Source organism: Hordeum vulgare, chromosome 6H (assembly GCF_904849725.1).
Source record: "Hordeum vulgare subsp. vulgare chromosome 6H, MorexV3_pseudomolecules_assembly, whole genome shotgun sequence".
Taxonomy (NCBI): Eukaryota; Viridiplantae; Streptophyta; class Magnoliopsida; order Poales; family Poaceae; genus Hordeum; species Hordeum vulgare.
Window position 1 is genome coordinate 231,507,681 of NC_058523.1, and position 23,333 is coordinate 231,531,013.

At 45.1% G+C, this 23,333-nt stretch overlaps 1 protein-coding gene across 1 annotated transcript in view; it reads left to right on the top strand.

The window, feature by feature from the left end:
- Positions 1-15,671: 15,671 nt before the first annotated feature.
- LOC123401011 (ethylene-responsive transcription factor-like protein At4g13040) overlaps positions 15,672-23,333 on the top strand; it is a 28,518-nt gene continuing 20,856 nt past the window's right edge. Inside the window, exons 1-2 of the mRNA XM_045094728.1 lie at positions 15,672-15,824; positions 18,275-18,331. Of these exons, the coding sequence (XP_044950663.1) occupies positions 18,289-18,331 (43 nt within the window). The 5' untranslated portion in view covers positions 15,672-15,824; positions 18,275-18,288. The remainder of the gene's footprint in view (positions 15,825-18,274; positions 18,332-23,333) is intronic.

Sequence of the window (23,333 nt, forward strand, 5' to 3'; positions counted from 1 at the left end):
TATGAAGACATTCACCAAAGACATTCATGTGATATCTATCTGTCTTCAAGATGCGTGTGATTATCTTCGATACTTCTCCCTATGCATGATGACTATGCTTGCCATATATACTAGTCCTCACCGTGTTGCATGTCGTGTGTAGTTCCTTGATAGTTATATGTGATTGATCATGACTTGCTTCGGCTTACTTTGAAGACATTAATTGTTTTTGAAGCTTTTCAGAAAAATCATCTATTCACCCCCTCTATTCGACAACTAGCTGAGGGATCAATAGAAGATGTGTCTAGAGGGGGGGGTGAATAGACTACTTGTCAAGATAAAAATTCTAGCCTATCTTAATTTCTAGGAGGGCGGAAATCTAGTGGTTGTAACAAGTCTAGGTCACCCTACACATGCAGTTCTAAGAGTATAGCAGCGGAAAGTAAAACATGCAAGTGTAATGTAGAAGAGTAAGGTAGGGAGATCAAACGCATGATGTTGACACGGCAATTTTTGTCATGGTTCCGATAGGTGGCGCTATCATACGTCCATATTAGTGGAGACTTCAACCCACAGAGGGTAACGCCTGCGAGAGTCCACGTAGGGCTCCACCCACGGAGGGTCCACAAAGAAGCGGCCTTGTCTATCCCACCACGGCTTTCGTCCATGGAGGACTAGCCTTACTCATGGTAGATCTTCACAAAGTAGGCGATCTCCTTGCCCTTACAAACATGTTGGTTCAACTCCACAACATGAAGTAGGAGGCTCCCAAGCAACACCTAACCAATCTAGGAGGCACCACCCTCAAAAAGTTAATAGATGTGGTAGATCAATGAAATCCTTGCTCTTGTACTTCTAAAGATAGTCTCCTCAACACAAATCACTATCTCATAGAATATGCATGGGTAGGAGAGGTTGATTTAGTGGAAAATAGTTTGGGGAGGCTAGAGATCAAGTTTCAAATGATTGGATTGGAATATCTTGGTATCAACACATGACTAGGTGGTTCTCTCTCACAAAATGGATATGGAAATGAAGTGTGTGTTCTGAGTGCTTCTCCCACGAATGAGAGGTGGGTGAAGGGCTATATATAGGCAACAACCAAAATCCAAACGTTACACACAAAAGAGCAAACTCAGTGACACCAAAGTTGGAAACTCGGTGGTACCGACTAGCACTAAAGGTGTGAACTTTTGAATGTCGGTGAGACCGATATATAGAACTGGGTGGCACCGAAAAGGTGACTAACGGTAAGATGGCCAAACTCGGTGGCACCGATACTCAAACTCCGAAATTCTGATTTTGTGTATCTTGGCAACAAAATGTTGGTCACCCAAACTCGGTAGCACCGATGTAGTTTCGGTTGCACCGATTTGTGGGAATGTCTAGGGTTCTGTCTGAGGTTCAAACTCGGTGGGTCCGATGTGCAAATGTTGGTGACACCGGATTTTCGAATGTGAAATTTGACAGAGTGGAAATGTGGGAAAAATGACTGAGTGTTTTGGTGGCTAACTTTGAGCATTTGAGCAATCAGTTCATTTTACTACCTCACCCCCTTTAAATAGTATTGGCTTTCCTATGGACTCAAAAGTGATTTCTCACAAATATAAAATGAAGAGTCTTCTAGCTCGAATCTTGAGACAATATTATTCCTTTCTTGCATACAGGGGTATCTCCACATAAACCCTAAGCCATAGCTCTCGATGGACTAATCCTGAAATATCTAGGTAAAAGTGTTAGTCCAAGAGACAATTTATGTTGTCATGGACCATCAAAATCACCAAGGGAGCATATGTGCTTTCAATCTCCCCCTTTTTGGTAATTGATGACAACATGTAATCAAAGCTTCAAATAAAGATACTCATAAGGATATGAAAGCTTTGAAGGAAATATGACTGGTACAAGCTCCCCCTAAATGTGTGCAATCCCTTTAAAGGATAGTTGCTTTGGAATGCATGGGCACACACAAGGTAGAAGGACAAGACAAGTCATGGGAATCTTGGCTATATGCATCAAATATATGTGAATGAAAGGCTTCCATGTTTAAGACTCCCTGTTTCTAACAATATGTGCAAGAAACAAGAGGTCATCATGAACAAGGATATGATGCATATACTTACCTTGAGGATCTTGAGCGTCTTGACATAGGAGCACACTTGGCAAACCAAATGTTAGATAACACAAGAGTGCCCTGTTGTAAAGATGCAAAGAAATTCAAAAGTAAATGAAATTGAAGACATAGTTAAGATAGGATTTGATGAAAGAATATGTCTCCAAGGAACAATAACTTTTTTCTCCCTTAAAAATGAGTATGTAAAGTTTCCTCTCCCCTTGAATCATGGCATGTAGATATTGGGAGTAGGTAAGGAAAATAAGTTCAAACCAATAAAGCCAATTAAAACTGTATTTATCTCTCTCCCCCTTAATGTGTAGGGTTTGATACAAGTATCTCCCCTTAGTGTTGTTGCTCCCTCTTTTGTATAAGCTTCTTGATAGTATTTGATAGTATTTCTCCCCTATAAATAGGTTCACTCAATGGAAGCTTTGATGATATTTCTCCCCCTTTGGCACAATTACCAAAAAGAAAGGTCAGAGGGTGAGGGCTCATTGGAGAGAAAAAAGAAAAGAAGGATCCTTGATACTTATCTCTTTTGTAAGGGTTCCTGGAATTTGTCTTTTCTCCCACTTAGAATTTTGTAGGGTTCAATGGATGTTCTCCCCCTTAGGTATGGATAAGAGTTCCTTGAATGATCTCCCCCTAAGTTAGGGATCCTAGAGGATTCTCACTCTTACATTGCATGGGATCACAAAGATTTTTACCCCCCTAGAGAAGTTGTCTCCCCCTAAGACAATAGTCCGGAAGAAATTATCAAAGCAACAAAGTCAGAAAAATCGGAGTCACAGAGGCATAATGTTTCGGTAGAACTGAGATTGATGTTTAGGCCTCTTGGATAAACCGGCTGGACCGAGTTTCCCAATTCGGTGAAGCCGAGTTGCAATGATAGTCAACTCTTTAATAGAAAATAGGCTGATTGAAAGAATTGTTTCAAAAAGTCAATAGTCCAAAAAATGATAATTCCAACTAAGACGGTTAAACAAAAATAATAAGAAGAAGATTTTTTTTTGTTAATACACACATATAGATGAGAGTGGAATGGTTCTAAGAATGTGAAAGATCAAATGTGAACTATCGTGGTAACGATTCCGACAATAGAAAGAGGGTAGGATAAGGGAGCATGATCTATCAAGATGCACATGGCTGACACGGTGGTTTTAGCGAGTTCAGGCCTCTCACAGTGGAGACAACAACCCTACGTCTCGTGCTCCGGAGAGGCTTTGTTTTATCTGTCATGGACATGAGTTACATGGTATAGAGAGAGCCAGAGCTCCAGGGAAGGAATGAGCCCGCAGGGGGAGAAGAAGCCTAGCCTCTAGCTATGTGGAGGGGAGTGGCTTATATAGAGTGCGCCACCTCCTCACCTCTTATGTTACAAGACGGGGCATTGATGCCATAATGTCAGCCCACTACAGATGTCTTGTCGACTGTTGGTATTTGCATGACCGAGTGAGTCATACGGCCGAGTGGTTGACTGTCATCCGAGTGGATTAGATGTTGTCACGATCCAGTAGGAATTTCCCTTGTAGTCCTTAAACTAATAATGAGGTGCCCTTGGGTAGGACGTATTGGTCAGACCTATGACCCTACCCTAGGGCTATATCCCTGCCATTAGCCCCCGAATGGATCAGGGTCCGAGTGGTGAAGGTGTCAATGTAAATCTTGTAGCCGCAGACCGAACTTGAATGTGCTTCAGGGCCTTACAGAACTGTGCGTCGATTGAAGTATCCATCATTCGCCCTGATCGATTCTGCTGAGTAGTATGTCCAAGTGAACTTGAGAATTGAAGTAGATCCGAGTGACCAACATGATCTTGAGACTCTAACTGATTGTTGGTAGTCGGTTGGAGTCTGTTGAATCTGTTGAACTTGAATGTTATTGCTGGACCTGACCAAGCAGAATGTTTTTTTTGTATTTCTCTTCCTGTGGGGGCACGCTCACTGCACCCACTGGGTGTAGTCCCCGAGCCTATGTCGGACTAGATGAGTCTGGCAGAGGGTTTAAGACTTCCAGTGCTTGTCATGTTGAATGTTTGTTGAATCTGCATTATATGATTTCTGGATCAAAGTCAAGTCTCCGAGTGTATTTTTTAACTTAGGCGATACGGGGTCGCAACTAAGTTCCCGAGTGTGGAGCGTGTCTGTACTCGGAGTAGTTTTTACTTAGGCGATACAGAGTCGCAGTGAAGCCCCCGAGTGCGGAGCATGTCCGCACTCAGAGTTGTTTTAACTTAGGCGATACGGAGTTGCAGCTAAGCCCCCGAGTGTGGAGCATGTCCGCACTCGGAGTAGTTTTAACTTAGGTGATACAGAATCACAGCTAAGCCCCCGAGTGTGGAGCATGTCCGCACTCAGAGTTGTTTTAACTTAGGCGATACGGGATCGCAGCTAAGCCCCTGAGTGTGGAGCATGTCCGCACTCAGAGTTGTTTTTAACTTAGGCGATACGGGATCGCAGCTAAGCCCCTGAGTGTGGAGCATGTCCGCACTCAGAGTTGTTTTTAACTTAGGCGATACGGAGTCGCAGCTAAGCCCCCGAGTGTGGAGCATGTCCGCACTCAGAGTTGTTTTTAACTTAGGCGATACAGAGTCACAGCTAAGTCCCCGAGTGTGGAGCATGTCCGCACTCAGAGTTGTTTTTAACTTAGGCGATACAGAATCGCAGCTAAGCCCCCCGAGTGTGGAGCATGTCCGCACTCAGAGTTGTTTTTAACTTAGGCGATACGGAGTCGCAGCTAAGCCCCCGAGTGTGGAGCATGTCCGCACTCAGAGTTGTTTTTAACTTAGGTGATACGGAGTCGCAGCTAAGTCCCCGAGTGTGGAGCATGTGCGCACTCAGAGTTGTTTTTAACTTAGGCGATACAGAATCGTAGCTAAGCCCCCGAGTGTGGACCATGTCCGCACTCAGAGTTGTTTTTAACTTAGGCGATACGGAGTCGCAGCTAAGCCCCCGACTGTGGAGCATGTCCGCACTCAGAGTTGTTTTTAACTTAGGCGATACGGAGTCGCAGCTAAGCCCCCGAGTGTGGAGCATGTCCGCACTCAGAGTTGTTTTTAACTTAGGCGATACAGAATCACAGCTAAGCTGAGCGGTGGCGCGCGGGGCAGCCGAATGATGAAGACGTGCCGCACGGAGTGGCGATGCGCATGGCATCCGAGTGAGGTAGACGATTTTGGCTGAGTGGCAACGCGCGGGGCGGCCAAGTGATGTATGTCGAGGAGGCGTCCGACCCACCGACGGCACGCGGGGCGGCCGTGTCCACTACGTCATTGAAAGGGCTTCCGAACACGTGAAAACGCATGAATGATCGTTGCGGCGACTGAGCCTGAGCAGCGACGAGGATGGCGCATGGATGCGTCGAGTAACCTGTGTATGAAAAATAGCACAAGCCAGCATAAAAAATTATCAAAGTAATATGATCTTTTCTGAAATAGTTTGTGTAAATTGCACCCTTAGACACCCGCTGGGTGTGCCACGTGATTGTTGGTTCGGAACCAGCAAGAGTCTAAAAGAGTGAAGGATCCGGCTGAACTCGTTTGAGTACTGGACCCAAACGAAGCGGAAGTGAATTGTTCCCACATAAAAATAAACAACCGAGTGCAGAGGTACACTCGATGGCGTGACCTCCGAGTGAACGTCATACGCGACTTACTTGACACTCGTTAATGCATAAATAATTATTTAACTGAATGCACTGTGTGAAGAATGACTTAGCTGGCTAACGACGCGTGAAGCAGTCGAGTGCCGACGACACGTCTGACTGAGCATGGCATGCAGGGCGGCCGAGTGATCACGATGCGTCCGACTGAGGGGAGGCGCATGGGGCGGCCCAGTGTTGCCGACGTATCCGACTGAGGGATGGCGCGCGGGGCGGCGGAGTGATGACGACGCGTCCGACTGAGGGGCGGCGCACAGGGCGGCCCAGTGTTGACGACTCGTCCGACTGAGCGACGGCGCACGGGGTGGTCGAGTGTTGACGACGTGTCCAACTAAGGGACGGCGCGCGGGGCAACCAATTGATGACGACGCGTCCGACTGAGCGACGGCCCGTAGAGCAGCCGAGTGATGATGACGCGTCCGATTGAGTGATCACGCCGGGGGCAGCCGATTTATTCTGTCGTGTCCGATTGTATGGCGACGCGCGGGGCGGACGAATGATGAAGACTCATCCTACGGAGTGGCGACATGCGGGACGGCCGAATGATGAAGACGCATCCTGCGGAGTGGCGATGTGTGCGACGGCCGATTGATGTAGACGCGTTCTGCAGAGTGGCGACACGCGGGGCAGCCGACTCGCTGCATGTTGCTCGTGTGTACATAAATTTCATCTACGCGTCATCGTATTAGTAGTTCGAATGAAATGCCCGTCCGAGTAAACCGTTGTCCGTAGACGACGACGGACGAGTGATCTGCAAGTTAGTAGTAACCATAGCTACGAATATATTTTGATGGACTAAGTGTCATGTATAGTTGCTAATTTGCAATGAATAAAAACCACAAATGAATATGCATGCATGCATGCATGCATGCATGCACGATTGGCCGTTGATGGAAACAGTGTGGCAGATGTTTTGGCCGCACTAATTAGGAAACCGATGTCATCAATCCTCACGTGATGAGTCGGTTAATGAGGCCATTACCTTATGCAAACCGTCAGCCCATCCCATGAAGGACTATGAAGACCACGTTCTTCTGTATCCGTTTTTCCTGCATGCAGTTAATCTAATCAAGGGACAGGCCCACGTAACACATGCACTTACGAAGCATTGGATGGCCATCGGTTGCAGCCTTGCAAGTCGAGGCTTATTCATAGGTCGTCGTTGCTATGCGCCTCGGTCACAGAGACCTCGCCGGTGGCCGGCGTTGAAGGAAGAAGCGTTGCGCGCCCGCACCGCACGGAGCCCGCGCTTCCACCGCGTAGGTCGCCCTCGAGTGGCCGAGAACACAAGGCTCGTGTTGACGACGAGGTGAACAGTGGCGGCGGTCGTGCGTGGGGGCTCAACGTGGTTGGAGACGACGACGAGGCAGACGGCGCCGGCGGCCGCACATCACGACGATCAGGCGACCGTTGCCGGTAGCCATGCGTAAGTGCTTAACGACGACGTCGCAGACGAGGTGTAGTCGATTGTGCCGAGGTCGATGATGGCGACAGGATGGACGACACCGGTGGCAACGCATGACGACCATGAGGCGGACGACGCCGGTGATTGAAGAAATAACCATATGCATCATGGCTCGATAGACGCCATAGCCCCACGGTGGGCGCCAAATGTCGTGGTAACGATTCCGACAATAGAAAGAGGGTAGGATAACGGAGCATGATCTATCAAGATGCACATGGGTGACACAGTAGTTTTAGCGAGTTCAGGCCTCTCATAGTGGAGATAACAACCCTACGTCTCGTGCTCCGGAGAGGCTTTGTTTTATCTGTCATGGACATGAGTTACATGGTATAGAGAGAGCCAGAGCTCCACGGAAGGAATGAGCCCACAGGGGGAGAAGAAGCCTAGCCTCTAGCTATGTGGAGGGGAGTGGCTTATATAGAGTGCGCCACCTCCTCACCTCTTATGTTACAAGATGGGTCATTGATGCCATAATGTCAGCCCACTACAGATGTCTTGCCGACTGTTGGTATTTGCATGACCGAGTGAGTCATACGGCCGAGTGGTTGACTGTCATCCGAGTGGATTAGATGTTGTCACGATCCAGTAGGAATTTTCCTTGTAGTCCTTAAACTAATAATGAGGTGCCCTTGGGTAGGACGTATTGGTCAGACCTATGACCCTACCCTAGGGCTATATCCCCGTCATGAACCATACGATATTCTCCTTCTAGATGTGGGGCCGTGACTATGTCACCTATATTAGAGTATTTGACTTGAGGAGTCAAGCAACGATGCTTCATCATAGGTCATACTCATCGTTAAGCGTGAAATGGGGTTTCCATTTTTCGATTAAGCATTTCAATGTCTTCATATCGCTCGAGTTGCTTTACCTCATGACTTGTTGCAAAGCTTTACCAAGGATATGAGTACATACCTTCGAGTGATGTTGATGACATGGAATGTAGGTGAACTTGTTGTGGATGCTCAAAGTTGATGATTATCATCTTGAGTTGAGATCTATCCATGACGTTTTGGTTCACTTTTCACCTACAATGGTTAGTCACGCAAGGAAGAACATAATGTATCCAAATGAGATGAGTGAAGTTCAATATCATAGAATTGTCAAGGATATGATTTGTTGTCTTCCTCCTTCATCTCTGAAGAAAAGGTTGTTGATACTTGGCCATGTCAAGATTGCTTTTGATGAGAGTTGGTTTGCAATCTTGTGGAGTGTATTTCTTCCAAGTACCTACAAAAGGTTAGTTGTAATACAAGGGATCATAGCTTCCAAGACATAAGATAGTCGTATCAATGGCATCAAGGAACAGTCAGTCAAGCTCATGCCCCTTGCATGCATCTGAGTGAGTCTAGCTCAAGTTTGAAGCATCAATGATGTTCAGCTCACTCCTGAAATGACAGAACGCTTTCTCATCAAGTGGTTTGGTGAAAATATCGGCCAGTTGTTTGTCAGTACGAACATGCCTGAGATCGATATCTCCTTTGGCAACATGATCACGGATGAAATGATGTCGCACTTGGATGTGCTTGGTTCTAGAATGTTGCACATGATTATATGCAATGTTAATAGCACTTTCATTGTCACACAACAATGGGACTTTTCTAACATGAATGCCATAATCATTAAGCGTTTGAGACATCCATAGTAATTGAGCACAGCATGATCCAGTGGCAATGTATTCAGCTTCGGCAGTTGATAAGGATACCGAGTTATGTTTCTTGGATGTCCAAAAGACAAGAGATCTCCCAACAAATTGACATGTACTTGAGGTGAATTTTCTATCAACCTTGTCTCCAACATAGTCCGAGTCAGAATAGCCAACAAGATCAAAGGAAGATCCCTTGGGATACCATATGCCAAAGTTTGGTGCATGTATAAGGTATCTCACTACCTTTTCACAACCAATGGATGACACTCTTTAGGTGTTGATTGATAGCGGACACACATGCAAACACTTAGGCATGATATCAGGATGAGAGGAACATAGATATAACAATGATCCAATCATTGATCGATAAACCTTTTGATCAACGGGTGCATCATCCTTAGTGAGGTCAAGATGTCCACTAGTAGGCATGGGGGTTCTCATACCTTTGCATTCTTGCATGTTGAACTTCGTGATCAAGTCCTTGGTGTACTTGGTTTGAGATATAAACGTACCTTCTCTCAATTTTTTGATTTGAAATCCAAGGAAGAACTTTAGTTCACTCATCATGGACATCTCGTACTTCCCTGACATCAGATTTCCAAACTTTTCACTAAAATGTGGGTTAGTAGAGTCAAAGATAAAATCATCCACATATATTTGACAAACAAATAGTTCGCCATTTACTCCTTTAGTGAATAAGGTTTCATCAATTTCCCAATCTCAAAACCCTTTTCAATGAGAAACTTCGTTAGGCATCTGTACCAAGCTCTAGGTGCTTGTTTAGACCATATAAAGCTTTACGAAGTTTGTAAACATGATCAGGTTTCTTAGGGTTCACAAAACAAGGAGGTTGTTTAACATAAACTTCCTCTTAAATTTCTCCAGTGAGAAAGGCACTTTTAATATCCATTTGGTAAAGAGTTATATCATGTTGATTGGCATAAGCTAGAAGAATATGAATGGCTTCAAGTCTAGCAACAAGAGCATAAGTCTCACCATAGTCCATACCTTCGGCTTGCGTGTATCCTTGGGATACGAGGCATGCTTTGTTGCGTAAAACTTGTTCGTCTTCATCTTGCTTGTTCCGAAACACCCATCTTGTACCAATGATATTCTGCTCGCCTTCTGGTTTTTCAACAACTGTCCATACTTGATTCCTCTCAAAGTTGTGTAGATCTTCATGCATGGCATTCACCCAATCTTGATCTTGGATAGCTTCTTCTACCTTCAAGGATTCAAAGCTATATATGAAAGAATAATGCTCACAAAAGTTAGCTAGTCGAGTTTTAGAGCGAGTGATTCTCCCGTTGTTTATGTCGCTGTAGATTTGTTTCGGTGGATGATCTCTATACACTCTTGCTCTAACTCTTGGTGGCTTCTTCTTGTTGGATGGAGGATCTTCTTCTTCATCGTCATCTTGAGCATTATCGTTGGCGTCATCTTCTTCTTGAGGTGGTGGTGAGGAAGGTTGAGGTGGATCATCAAGATGTTTCTCTTCCTCTTCTTCATCATGTCGTCTACCACTTGTGGATGCTTCCATATCATTTTGCGGTTTGCCTTGATGCGAAGTAGGAGCTTCCACTTGAGTTGATGAAGTGCTTTACTTCACCTCCATGGGACGAATCTTGCCATGGACAAATCTTTGATAGCTTCCGAACGTTCCTTATCTCCTATATCAATTGGCAATTGTTCGACTTGCAAACCGTTAGTCTCATCAGACTTCACATCTACCGTCTCTTCAACTTTTCGAGTGAAGTTGCTGTAGACATGGTAAGCGTGAGAGTTTGATCTGTAACCAAGAAGGAAACCTTCATAAGATTTAGGTGCAAATTTAGATCGACGATGCTTATCAAGAATATAGCACTTAGAGCAGAATACTCAAAAGTATCCAACTTGGGGTTTGTTACCGGTGAGTAGCTCTTATGTCGTTTTACCGAGAAGCTTGTGCGGGTAGATTCGGTTTATGGCATGGCAAGCTATTTCCACGGCTTTTGCCCAAAAGTATCTTGGAGTCTTGTATTCGTCAAGCATCGTTCTCGCCATTTCTATGAGCGTCTGGTTCTTCCTCTCAACAACTCCATTTTGTTGAGGTGTGTACATCATCGAGAATTCATGTAAGATACCTTGTTCGTCAAGAAAAGTATCCACATTAGTGTTCTTGAACTCTCTTTTGTTGTCGCTCCGAACCTTCTTGATCTTCACTTCAAACTAGTTTTGAGCTTTTCGAGCAAAGTTCTTGAAGATAATTTGTACCTACGACTTATCATTGAGAAAGAACACCCACATAAATCTGGAAAAATCATCAACAATAACTAGACCATAAGAATTTCCACTGAGGCTCTTATAATCGTTGGGACCAAAGAGATCCATGTGAAGCAGCTCGAGGGGTCTTCTTGTGGTCATGATGTTCTTCATGGGATGACTTCCTCCAACTTGTTTTCCTGCTTGAAAACCACTGCAAAGTCTATCTTTGTCAAAGATAACATCTTTAACACCAAGAATATGATCATATTTGATGAGTTTGTCAAGATTACGCATACCAACATGTCCAAGCCTTCTATGCCATAACCAACCCTTAGAAGATTTTGCAATAAGGCATGTACGGGGTTTGGATATCTTAGAGAAATCAACAATGTATAGATCACCTCTACGGAAACATGTATAGGTGATGTTATGATTGTCACTACGAAACACTCGGCATTCAACTTCTGTAAATAGCACATCGAAACCGAAATATGCTAGTCTAGATACAGAAAGTAGATTGTAGCCAAGAGATTCTACTAGCATGACATTCTGAATGGAACTGTCATGAGATACAGCCACCTTACCGAGACCAAGTACCTTACCTTTGGAGTTGTCTCCAAAAGTTACATACCTTTGAGGTCCACGATTCGTTGTGATTTCATGGAACGTGTCTTTATCTCCGGTCATGTGATTAGTGCATCCACTGTCGAGAACCCACTCCTTACCACCGGCCATGTAGTCTTTAAGGTTAGCCATAAGACTGAGATTCTTCATGGTCTTCTCATACTTGGTGTTGAAGTTCTCATCATCATCGTAGTAGCCACGTTCCGCATAATCATCATCGGATGAACGTTCCTCGTCAGAGACAAATGTTTCATCCGAAATTTGACTATTACAATGTCCAAGTTTATGCATTCGAATGGCTTCAACAATGATGTTGTTGATGGTAATGACATTTCCTTTGGCATGCATGAGGTCACGAAGCTCAAATAGGCATTTATCAAAGTTAGGATTGGTTGGCTTCATCTTATGGAAAGCAATGTATTTGTGAACAATGATATCAAGATTTTTCAAGGAATAATTTGGATATCTTTTCTCTAAGTCTTTCCACAAGGTATGAGCACACTCAAAGTTTTGCAACTGATTAAGCACATTTCTTGGTAAACCTCTAATGATAAGATTGATAGTGTTGAGGTTACCAAGCATGCTAACTTCATCATCATGAGAATGATGTATGGGGTCCATGGGAGGCGGGTAGGGATATTCAATATACTTGCGCAAATGGAACTCATCGAATATATCAAGCATTTTGTCTTTCCATTGTCTAAAGTACTCCTCATCAAGAATAGGCACTCTACAACTAAGAATCTCAGAACTAGTCACGTTCATCTTCCTCCAATGGCGGTTAAACCAAGGTTTTGGAGACCTTGCTCTGATACCAATTGAGGGATCGATAGAAGATGTGTCTATAGGGGGGCTGAATACGCTACTTGTCAAGATAAAAGTTCTAGCCTATCTTAATTTCTAGGAGGGTGGAAATCTAGTTGTTGTAACAAGTCTAGGTCACCCTACACATGCAGTTCTAAGTGTATAACAGCGGAAAGTAAAACATGCAAGTGTAATGTAGAGGAGTAAGGTAGGGAGATCAAACGCATGAGGTTGACACGACAATTTTTGGCATGGTTCCGTTAGGTGGCGCTATCGTACGTCCATGTTAGTGGAGACTTCAACCCACGAAGGGTAACGACTGCGAGAGTCCACGGAGGGCTCCACCCATGGAGGGTCCACAAAGAAGCGGCCTTGTCTATCCCACCACGGCTTCCATCCACGGAGGACTAACCTTACTCATGGTAGATCTCCATGAAGTAGGCGATCTCCTTGCCCTTACAAACATCTTGGTTCAACTCCACAACACAAAGTAGGAGGCTCCCAAGCGACACCTAACCAATCTAGGAGGCACCACCCTCCAAAAGGTAATAGATGTGGTAGATCAATGAACTCCTTGCTCTTGTGCTTCTAAAGATAGTCTCCTCAACACAAATCACTCTCACAGAATATGCATGGGTAGGAGAGGTTGATTTGGTGGAAAGTAGTTTGGGGAGGTTAGAGATAAAGTTTCAAATGATTGGATTGGAATATCTTGGTCTCAACACATGAGTAGGTGGTTCTCTCTCAGAAAATGGACCTGGAAATGAAGTGTATGTTCTGAGTGCTTCTCCCAATAATGAGAGGTGGGTGAAGGGGTATATATAGGCAACAGCCAAAATCCAACTGTTACACACAAAAGAGCAAACTCGGTGGTACCGATTAGCACTAAAGGTGTGAACTTTTGAATCTCGATGAGACCGATATATAGAACTCGGTGGCACCGAAAAGGTGACTAACAGTTAGATGGCCAAACTCGGTGGCACCAATACTCAAACTCGGAAATTCTAATTTTGTGTATCTTGGCAACAGAATGTTGGTCACCCAAACTCGGTAGCACCGATGCAGTTTCGGTTGCACCGATTGGTGGGAATGTCTAGGGTTCTGTTTGAGGTTCAAACTCGGTGGGTCCGATGTGGAAATGTTGGTGACACCGAATTTGTGAATGTGGAATTTGACAGAGTGGAAATGTGGGAAACATGACTGAGTGTTTTGGTCGCTAACTTTGAGCATCTGAGCAATCGGTTCATTTTATTACCTCGCCCCTTTTAATAGTATTGGCTTTCCTATGGACTCAAAAGTGATTTCTCACAAATATAAAATGAAGAGTCTTCTAGCTTGAAGCTTGATCCAATATTATTCCTTTCTTGCATACAGGGGTATCTCCACATAAACCTTAAGCCATAACTCTCCATGGACTAATCCTGAAATATTTAGGTAAAAGTGTAGTCCAAGAGACAATGTATGTTGTCATGAATTATCAAAATCACCAAGGGAGCATGTGTGCTTTCAGTAGCGTTTTCAGTAATAAAGAGAGTAACGCAATAAGCAAGATGACATAATTTAGACAAAGAAGGAGCAATCAATATGATCAAACCCCATCATTTTGTCCTTAGTGGCAATAACATAAATACCTGTCCTTATCCTTTCTGTCACTTGCTATAATCACCGTAAGGTTGAAGCCACTACAAAGCACCTCCCCACTGAAGATAAATCAATCAAACTTGGTGAAAGTAGATCAATAGATCGAAGAGAAATAAAAAGCTATACAATTACACAAATAGACAATGAATAATCTTACAATAAACCCATAATTCATCTGATCCCAACAAACACATTGCAAAAGATTACATCCATAAATCTTAGAAAAGATTATTGTATTGAAGATCAACAGAGAGAGAAAGTCATCTAGCTACTGTTATGGACCCGTAGATCCTGTAGGAAGTACTCACACATCATCATGGAGGCAACAAAGTTGATGAAGATGGCCTCCCCAATGATTTCCCCTCAGACATAATACCGAAAAAGGCTTGAGATGAGATCGCGGCGGAACAGAGGCTTGCGACAGCGATAATTTTTTTCGGATTTCGCTCTCGGGGTTTCGAAATATTGTGGAATTTATAGGGTGAGAATTAGTGCAACCAGAGCCACGAGGGTCCATAAGCCTAGGAGGCGGGACGCCCCCTAGGACGCGCCAACGTGGCTAGTGGGCTCCTCATGAGTTTTATTATCCTTCCTCAAACCTTCTAAGATCTCTTATGTTCCAGAAAAATTCATCAAAAGGTTTCATCATGTTTGGACTTCGGTAGGTATGATTTTTTTGCGAACCATCAAACACACACAAAATAGGAACTCATACCGGATACTAAATTAATATCTTAGTCTATAAAAATAATATAAAATGATATATAAAATATGCAAAATAATAATATAATAGCATTTAATAATTTAATATTATAAATACGTTGTAGACGTATCAGAGGCTATCGAGATTACAGTTCGATGACTATAGATTAAGAATAGCTACCCCTAGCCCCCACCTTATATAGATGATGATGGGGGTTAGGGTTTCACCAGAGATCGATATGATCCAACTCGCCACCATCTTGGCTTGCTCGCCAAGAGGAATTCCTGCCGCCTATCCGAGCTCCGAGGACCCCTCATGTGGTTAGGTCTTCGTCTATTTTCATGGGCCTTGAGATTGTCCTGCTGCCGCGTTTTCTATCAAATAACCATCATACTTTAATCTTTATTATATGAATGAGACACGAATTATCGTTAAAACTAGTAATATTAAAAATATGTTATTGATCCCTGCTTCTTTTTTAGGTTTTGAAATTTGATGAATAACGCGTAGCTTCCATCATTTATGAGACGTGTATGATGGTTTTGTAAATCTTAAAATATTGTGTCCTTAAAAAAAAACTTTGTGTTCGTCTCGGTTAGCATCCCTGGTGCATTTTTTAGAGAAAGCCCTCATACCGTCATACGACGAACCGAAGCCACCACCGCTAAGGCGATGCGTCAGCCGATCCTCATCGCAAAATAATACAGAGAGAAAATGCCCCGAGAAAACACAAGTAATTAACGGGAGGAGAGGAAGCGAGATAAGAGTCGTCGCAGCGAAGGAGAGAGAAACAAAGGTGGTAGATGTGAGCCACCCTCTTTGTATCCCTCGCCAACTTCTCCTACCAACTTTTCCTCTCCCCTCGTCTCGCGGCCGCTGCCGCTGCCGCCTTGGCCTTGGGCCGCCTTTTCCTACTGCCGCCGCCGGCCGGGCGAAGCCGCCGGTACGTACTCGCCGTTCTTGCCAGCCCCTATTGGACGTCGCGCCGCATTGGTTCTGGTCGCCGTCATGGTTATTGAATTACAGGACTCGTATGTAGTATTGGCTGCCTTTCTTGTTTCCGTGAATTCCGCGCCTGTTCTTGGCTGTGACGATGCTTGTTTGCTTGCTCCACAGTCTTATCTTGTGAGTTCTTTCTGGTTGAGTTCTTCTGCGTTTGGATTGGAAGGTGGCGGTGGTTGGGGACTGGTGGGGGCAGACTTGTAGAAAATTCTTGTGTCCTTGAGGGGTTCTTTGGATTTGTCGATTGGGTTGTTGGGTGGTTGGGCGAGGCTTCTCGCGTCCTGTGTTTGCGATTTATTTATTTATGATGTTTTCTCCGTTCGGTTCATGGCACTGGATGTAATCGGGAATCGTGGCATGAAGATTTGGTAGAATTACATCGATTGGTATTATGATAATTGTGACTAAAACATTGTTTTGATTGGCAAGTGTTGTCTGTTCTTGATTTGACGGTAGATTCTGTAATTATCTGTAACCGAACCTGTATTTGGAGTTGCATTGCAGGCTGGCTATATGTGATGACTTTTTTAGACTTCACCGTTAGGAAATTATATAATTCTGAAATGTCCGATGTGTAGCAGGATTCTGTAGGCCCTGGAGTCTAGTGTGTTTGGTCAGTTGTGGTAACTACTCCCTCTGTTCCTAAATATAAGACCTTCTAGAGATTTCAAAATGGACTAGTTACGGATGTATATAGATTTATTTTAGAGTATACATTCACTCATTTTGCTCCGTATGCCATAGTGGAATCTCTAAAAGGTCTTATATTTAGGAACGGAGAGAGTGGTAGCAATGACTAGTACAACACCTTAGGGCAACTCCAACGCGGATCACCAAATCTCTCCCAAATGTCCGATCAGATGGTCTGGACACTTTTGGGTGTCCATCCAATGAGTGGTCACCAAATTTGCCGGGACTGGTCTGGACGTCTGAAATACTGCAGAACGGCACCAAACCGGGGGAAGTTTTGGCGAGTCCCAACATCTGCCACGTCGGATTCCGATGCCCGCCCCCCACCCCCCCCTTCTCCGCGTCGTCTTGAGAACCACCCGCGCATTCAGAGCAGACATGACCGTCCGGCTGCCCGCATTCATGCCGGCTGACAGGCCGTCCGCCTACCCGGCATTCACAGGGATGAGCCCGAGAAGCCTACTCAGGCACTGCGCATTCAACCCGGCACTCTGCCTGCCTCGGCTATTTAAGCCATCCTGCCATGGCCCAAAACCCTACCCCTTCGAGCCCTTCTCCCACCGTCCAACCACCCGTCCATCGTCGCCATGGCTTGGTCTTTTCTATGTGGTACAGGAGCCTCACGGCAGCGCGCTGTGCCCAAATCGCGGCGGAGGCCCGGCGTCAAGTCCGCATCAATTGATATTATTCATTTTTGATGTTTGTCCTCCCAGGTCGGCATCTTGTTATACTTGTAATGGTTTCAGAATGGACAAATGGAAGTTGTATGTCTTTTTTTCTTCTTTGAGAAAACGCAAGAGATTTTGCGTTTCGTTGCATTGAACAGATAGAGTTGCGTTACAACCCTCCTAGGAGAGCAAGTTCAGGAAGGGATGTCTTGTAACAGTGAATACTTGATTGGAATTTTGAGGGTGGTGTTCCTGTTCTAAGGAAGTGAAGATAACTTATTAGTTTCTTATTATGCATACTATGGCCATACGGTATGACTAGGTTCCGTTCAATGTGTTAGTAGCTTATGCTACTAAGAAATGAGCGAGGTCTTCTGCATTCATTTGTTTGAGGCAACTAAACAATCTATTAAGGTGGTAGAGTGCTTACCAGATGCATGATGGAATTACACCGAGTGCTATTTGGTTGAACATATTTGGCACATATAATTTAGCTACTTTATTGTAGGCCTGATGACTATCTTTCGAAGCGGAGTCACTTGTTTTTTTTCTCCAAGTTTAAACCTTGTTATTTGTGAAGGGCCTGAATTTTGCTTAGTGTTGTTTATCCTACCTTGTTTTTTTCTCTAGTATTGAAGCTTTCATGTCCCTGGCACACAATTTAAGCGAGTTATAATTGTTAGAAGTGTGGTTTATGGTTAGCAACATACACCTTCTTACCGTGTTAGAAGTCTATGGAAGTGTTGAACAAATAGTTGAGGATTATTGTATTGCTTCTTCGAACATGGGTGATATTATTGTTTATGAACAGTATTCATGGCCATTAAGAACAGTGTTACTCATAACTGGTATTGTTTAGTATGTACTTAAGCATATTAACAATGGATAGCATACAGATGCCCTTGAGTACTTGCACTCCATTTGTTGCTTTCTCAAAGTCTCCACTTCTAACTCCATACTGTTTGCTTAACCAATTCTTTATTAGTTAGTTCGTTCTGTTTAGTATATTCTCATATTTGGGACCCTATTGCAGGTGGCAGTTCAAGTATGGTTAGCTTGAGGAGACGTCGACTATTGGGTCTTTGTTCTGGTAAGACAAACTCATTACACCTTGAAACATCTTGCTGATATGTTGTAAAGAATTGTTTAGTTTCTGTTTAAAGAATTGTTAAGAGAATCTATGTTGTGAAAATGTGTAAATATTTTTAGTTTTATGTATACTATGCTGTCAAAACATGGCTTTTCATCATACTGATCAGTTCCATACTTCCATTCCTGTCTATTCAATTGAACCTTCCAGTATATCCTCTGTGGCAAATTGTTCCAGATAAAAGAAAACAAATTGTACATAAAGAGCTATAGCTAGCTCTAATCTGTTCTTGTTCTATACATAACGAACTTTTGTGAAACTTCCATCCAAAGAATGTGGTAGGGTGCTCCATGGTCCACATGCAAGTAGGTTTAGTACTTCTGTAAACACTGAAGCGGGAGGTGTGAGTAGTTATGGGATAATAGAATGAATGGAGAGCATGTGTTGTCATGAGTGGGATATTCAGTTATGAATTAATTGCTGCCGGTACAAGAACGGCGGTTAAAAACAATTTTGGCAGTTCTGCTGGTACCGACCTGATGGGACCATACTTGGAGGCGACATGACACAATATTTCTGTTCCAAGGTTTGCAATGGTGGGAATGGTAATAGATGTATATAACTGAGTGTGGAAATTGACAAAATGACAAGGCAAAGCTTCCATTCTTTTCATAATTCTTTGATGATGTATATAACTGTTTTTTGTGGGTTGTTTAGAGACCAAATTTCACCACTTCACCATCTGCGTGTGAAGGTAGCAGCTTGTTTGTTTGTAAGCGAAAACTTTGCCTTGCACCATGTAAATTTGTACGAAGTAAACATGATGCTTTGGTTTAATTGTAGATGTCCATTCTGTCAGGTGTGGCTCACCTTGAATCCCGTTCAGTGATTTAGCAATAGTTAGAGGCCAGTTATGATGATATTTGAGGCATATTATAGCTGGCTTACTCGTTGCAATTTGTGGCGTACCGGAGCTGGCTAAGTTGTCCACGGTACAGCCAGGAGGTGACTTTTCACAAGGGTATCTCTGACCTACCTTGTTAGGGCACAAGGAAGCAGCTTGGCTGTCAACACGGTACTTCGATTCAACTCCTGGTGTAGTCGATCGATCTCTCAACTTGCCTTTGACTATTCTTGACTAGTCAAGGGCTTTTGGTTGAGTGACTGGTCAAAAGGCCCACTTATTAGGTTTGTCAAGGAGCATAAGGCTTTACTCTGTGGAGTATGCACTCTCAACGTAGCTCTTTGTACAGCAGGCTGCACAACAGGCCACTTCTTAGGAGGCCACGGCTGGTGGTGGTCATTGTTGCAGTTGTTTCAGCTCTGCTCCTCCTCTAGCTCTACTCCTCCGCCGGCTCTGCTCCTCCCCCAACTAAAGCACTCTGCTCCTTCAATATTTACGTACCATACTAGTATTTATGCTATCTACTTTCTCAACTACTTGAACACTAATTGTGACTAGTCACGACTAGTCTATGAGTTGGTACGCGGGGTCTCGTCTTGACTCATTGACTCACAATACTGGCTTCTTATGCCCTTGAAGGTCACATCAGACACGTCTAGGACAAAAACCTACCTACCGCACTGGATAAATCTGCACCAAATGCAGCTTCCTGCATGGCGACATGCCATTGCCACCTCCTGCACAGCCAAGTGCTATCAAACGGGGTGCAGGTTGGTCAATTTGTCTAATTTACATTGTAGGAAGAGGAATTCATTTCCAAATGTGTGTTAGAGTTATAATATAAGTCATGTACCCCTTTGTATTTATCCCGTTTTATAAGGGGTTTCCTGCATATGTTCCACACCTGTGCATGTATATATATCGGCCTTGGCCTCATGGGAATACAAGTTGCTTATTCCTAACATGGTATTAGAGCATTAGTTTTTTTTCTCTCCGCACGCGCAACTCGTGCTCCGATCCAATCTCCACGCAACCGCCGTCTGTCTGCTGCCGCCGGATCTCGCTGCTACCTCTCGATCTCCTCCTCCTGCTGCTTCTCGCAGGATTGAATCCTGCCGCAGGTGCCGGATCGAGCCCTACAGCAGGCTCTGCCCCGCTCGGCTCGCTATCCTCGCACGTCGTGTTGCCTCCCGTCAGCCGTCGGATCCAGCCGCCGGATCACACCGCCCCCAGCCGCCGGATCCCGCCGCCCCAGCCGTTGGATCTTGCCGCCTCCAGCCGCCTCCGGTCGCCCTAGCCGTCGGATCCCGCCGCCTCCAGCTGCCCCAGCCGTCGGATCCCGTTGCCTCCTGTCGCCTCAAGCCGCCCCCAGCCGCTCCTGTTGGTGCCTCTGCTCTCGATCTGATCTGAGCTCAATCTCGATCTGATCTGATTCCCGTCCAAACAAAAAAAAAGAAAAAAAGAAAAAAAATGTCTGCTGCATCTGGCTACGTTGCTGTTCCTCGTTGTCCGGTGATTTTTGATGGCTCTAACTACACCGAGTTCGTTGGCTTCATGCGCATTCATATGCGTGGCATCCGTCTATGGGGTGTTCTTTCTAGTGAGGTCTGCTGTCTGCCACGTCCGGTTCCTCCCGTGGCCCCTACTCCGCCGACTTCACCGGTTCTTCCTGCGGATGCTAATCAGGCTGCCAAGAATGCGGCTAAGTTTGCTGATGAGGCTGCTGATCGTGCTTATGATGAGAAGTTTATGGCTTATGAGGAGGCTCTTCAGACGTATCATGGTGCTTTGTCTGTTTACGCCCAGTGGGTTGATGATGATGCTCGTGCTTCAGCTGTTCTCACTGCTAGTGTTTTGCCTCAGTTTGCTTCTGAGTTTCTGGGCCTTCCTACTGTCTTTGAGATGTGGACCCGTCTTCGTCAGCGTTATGAGCCCTCTGGTGATGCCTTATACCTCTCTGTGGTCCGTCAGGAACATGCTTTTCAGCAGGGTGACTCTACTGTTGATGACTTCTATGCACAGAGTTCTGCTATCTGGCGCCAACTTGATTCTCTCCGCAGTGCTGGTTGTCATACTTGCCCCCGTTGCCAGGCTGTCCAGGCCAACTTGGAGTTTCATCGCGTCTACGAGTTCCTGTCTCGGCTTCATAAGGAGTTTGAGCCCCGGCGTGCTCAGTTGTTTGCTCGTGGCCGTATTTCTCTCATGGAGGCGCTTTCTGAGATTCGTGCTGAGGAGACTCGCTTACGTGGTGCTGGTTTACTAGAGGTTCCCTCTGTGCTCGCTACTCGGGTCCTTCTACGCCACCTGCTGCATCGACCTCTTCTCGCTCGAGTGCTCCGCCGCTTTTGCCCACTCCTTCTGGAGGCTCAGGTCGCCCCCGTTCACATTGTGGCTACTGCAACAATGATGGTCATATTGAGTCTCAGTGCTTCCAAAAGAGGAAACACCTGCGCAAGGTACGATCATCATCTTCAGGGACTTCGCCATCTACCTCGATAGCTTCAGCCATCGCTTTGACTGAGCAGGATATTCTGAGACTTAAGCGTTTGCTTGCTGCTTCAGGCTCTTCCTCGACGGGTACTACTGGTTCTATGACCGACGCTTCCCGCACTAAGCAACCACCTTCTACACAATCAGGTACATTCCCATGGGTTTTGGACTCTGGAGCTTCTTTTCATATGTCTTCTCATTCTTCCACTTTGTCCTCTCTTCGATCGCTTGATTCTCCTGTTCATGTCCTCACTGTTGATGGTACTCCTCTTTCTGTCGTTAGTAGAGGCAATCTTACAACTCCTTATTTTGTTCCTGATGTTGCTCATGTTCCTCGACTTACCATGCATCTCTTTTCTGCTGGTCAACTTACTGATTCTGGTTGTCGCGTCATCCTTGACGTTGATGCTTGTTCTGTCCAGGACCGTCGCACGCACACTCTGGTTGGGGCTGGCCCTCGCCGCCATGATTCTCAGGGTCTTTGGGAGTTGGACTGGCTTCATGTTCCTTCCGCTGCCACCACTATCGCCAGTTCCTCCGCTTCGGTTGCCTCCGCCACTGGTTCCTTCCAGCAGTGGCATCATCGACTTGGTCATCTGTGTGGTTCTCGTTTGTCCTCTTTAGTTCGTCGAGGTCTTTTGAGGTCTGTCTCAGGAGATGTCTCTTTAGAGTGTCAGGGTTGTCGTCTTGGCAAGCAGATTCAGTTACCATATTATTCTCATAGATGATTTCTCTCGTTACACATGGTTTTATTTCATGACTTCTCGTAGTGAGGTGTTGTCTATTTATAAGCGTTTTGCTGCCATGGTTTATACTCAGTTCTCTTCGCCCATTCGTGTGTTTCGTGCTGACTCCGCTGGCGAGTATATCTCTAAGATGTTGCGTGGTGTTCTTGCTGAGCAAGGAACTCTCTCTCAATTCTCTTGTCCTGGTGCTCACGCTCAGAATGGCGTGGCTGAGCGCAAGCATCGTCATCTTCTTGAGACGGCTCGTGCATTGATGATTGTTGCCTCTCTCCCGCCTCATTTTTGGGCTGAGGCCGTCTCCACCTCCACCTATCTCATCAATTTCCAGCATTCCGCTGCTCTACAGGGTGGTGTTCCTTTCGAGCGTCTTTTTGATCGTTCTCCCGATTATTCGATGCTTCGCTTGTTTGGTTGTGTTTGCTATGTTCTTCTTGCCCCTCGCGAACGCACCAAACTGACCGTTCAGTCTGTTGAGTGTGTCTTCTTAGGCTATAGTGATGAGCATAAGGGCTATCGTTGTTGGGATCCTATCGGTCGTCGGATGCGTATCTCTCGGGATGTGACTTTTGATGAGTCTCGTCCCTTTTACCCACGCCCATCTTCCTTGACTTTTTCAGTGGAGGATATCTCTTTCCTCACTTTTCCTGACACACCTATCACCCCCATCGAGCCTTTGCCTATTCGTTCCGCTTCCTTTGCTTCTCCATCTCTTGTCGATTTACCGCCACCATCTTCCACGGTCTCCTTGCCTAGCATGTCACCAGATTCTACACCTTCATCTCCGGTGACTTCTTCGTCGCCACCTCCCGATTCTACCTTGGCGATTCCTCCTTGCATTGTTCCATCTTTTCCTCAGTGTTAC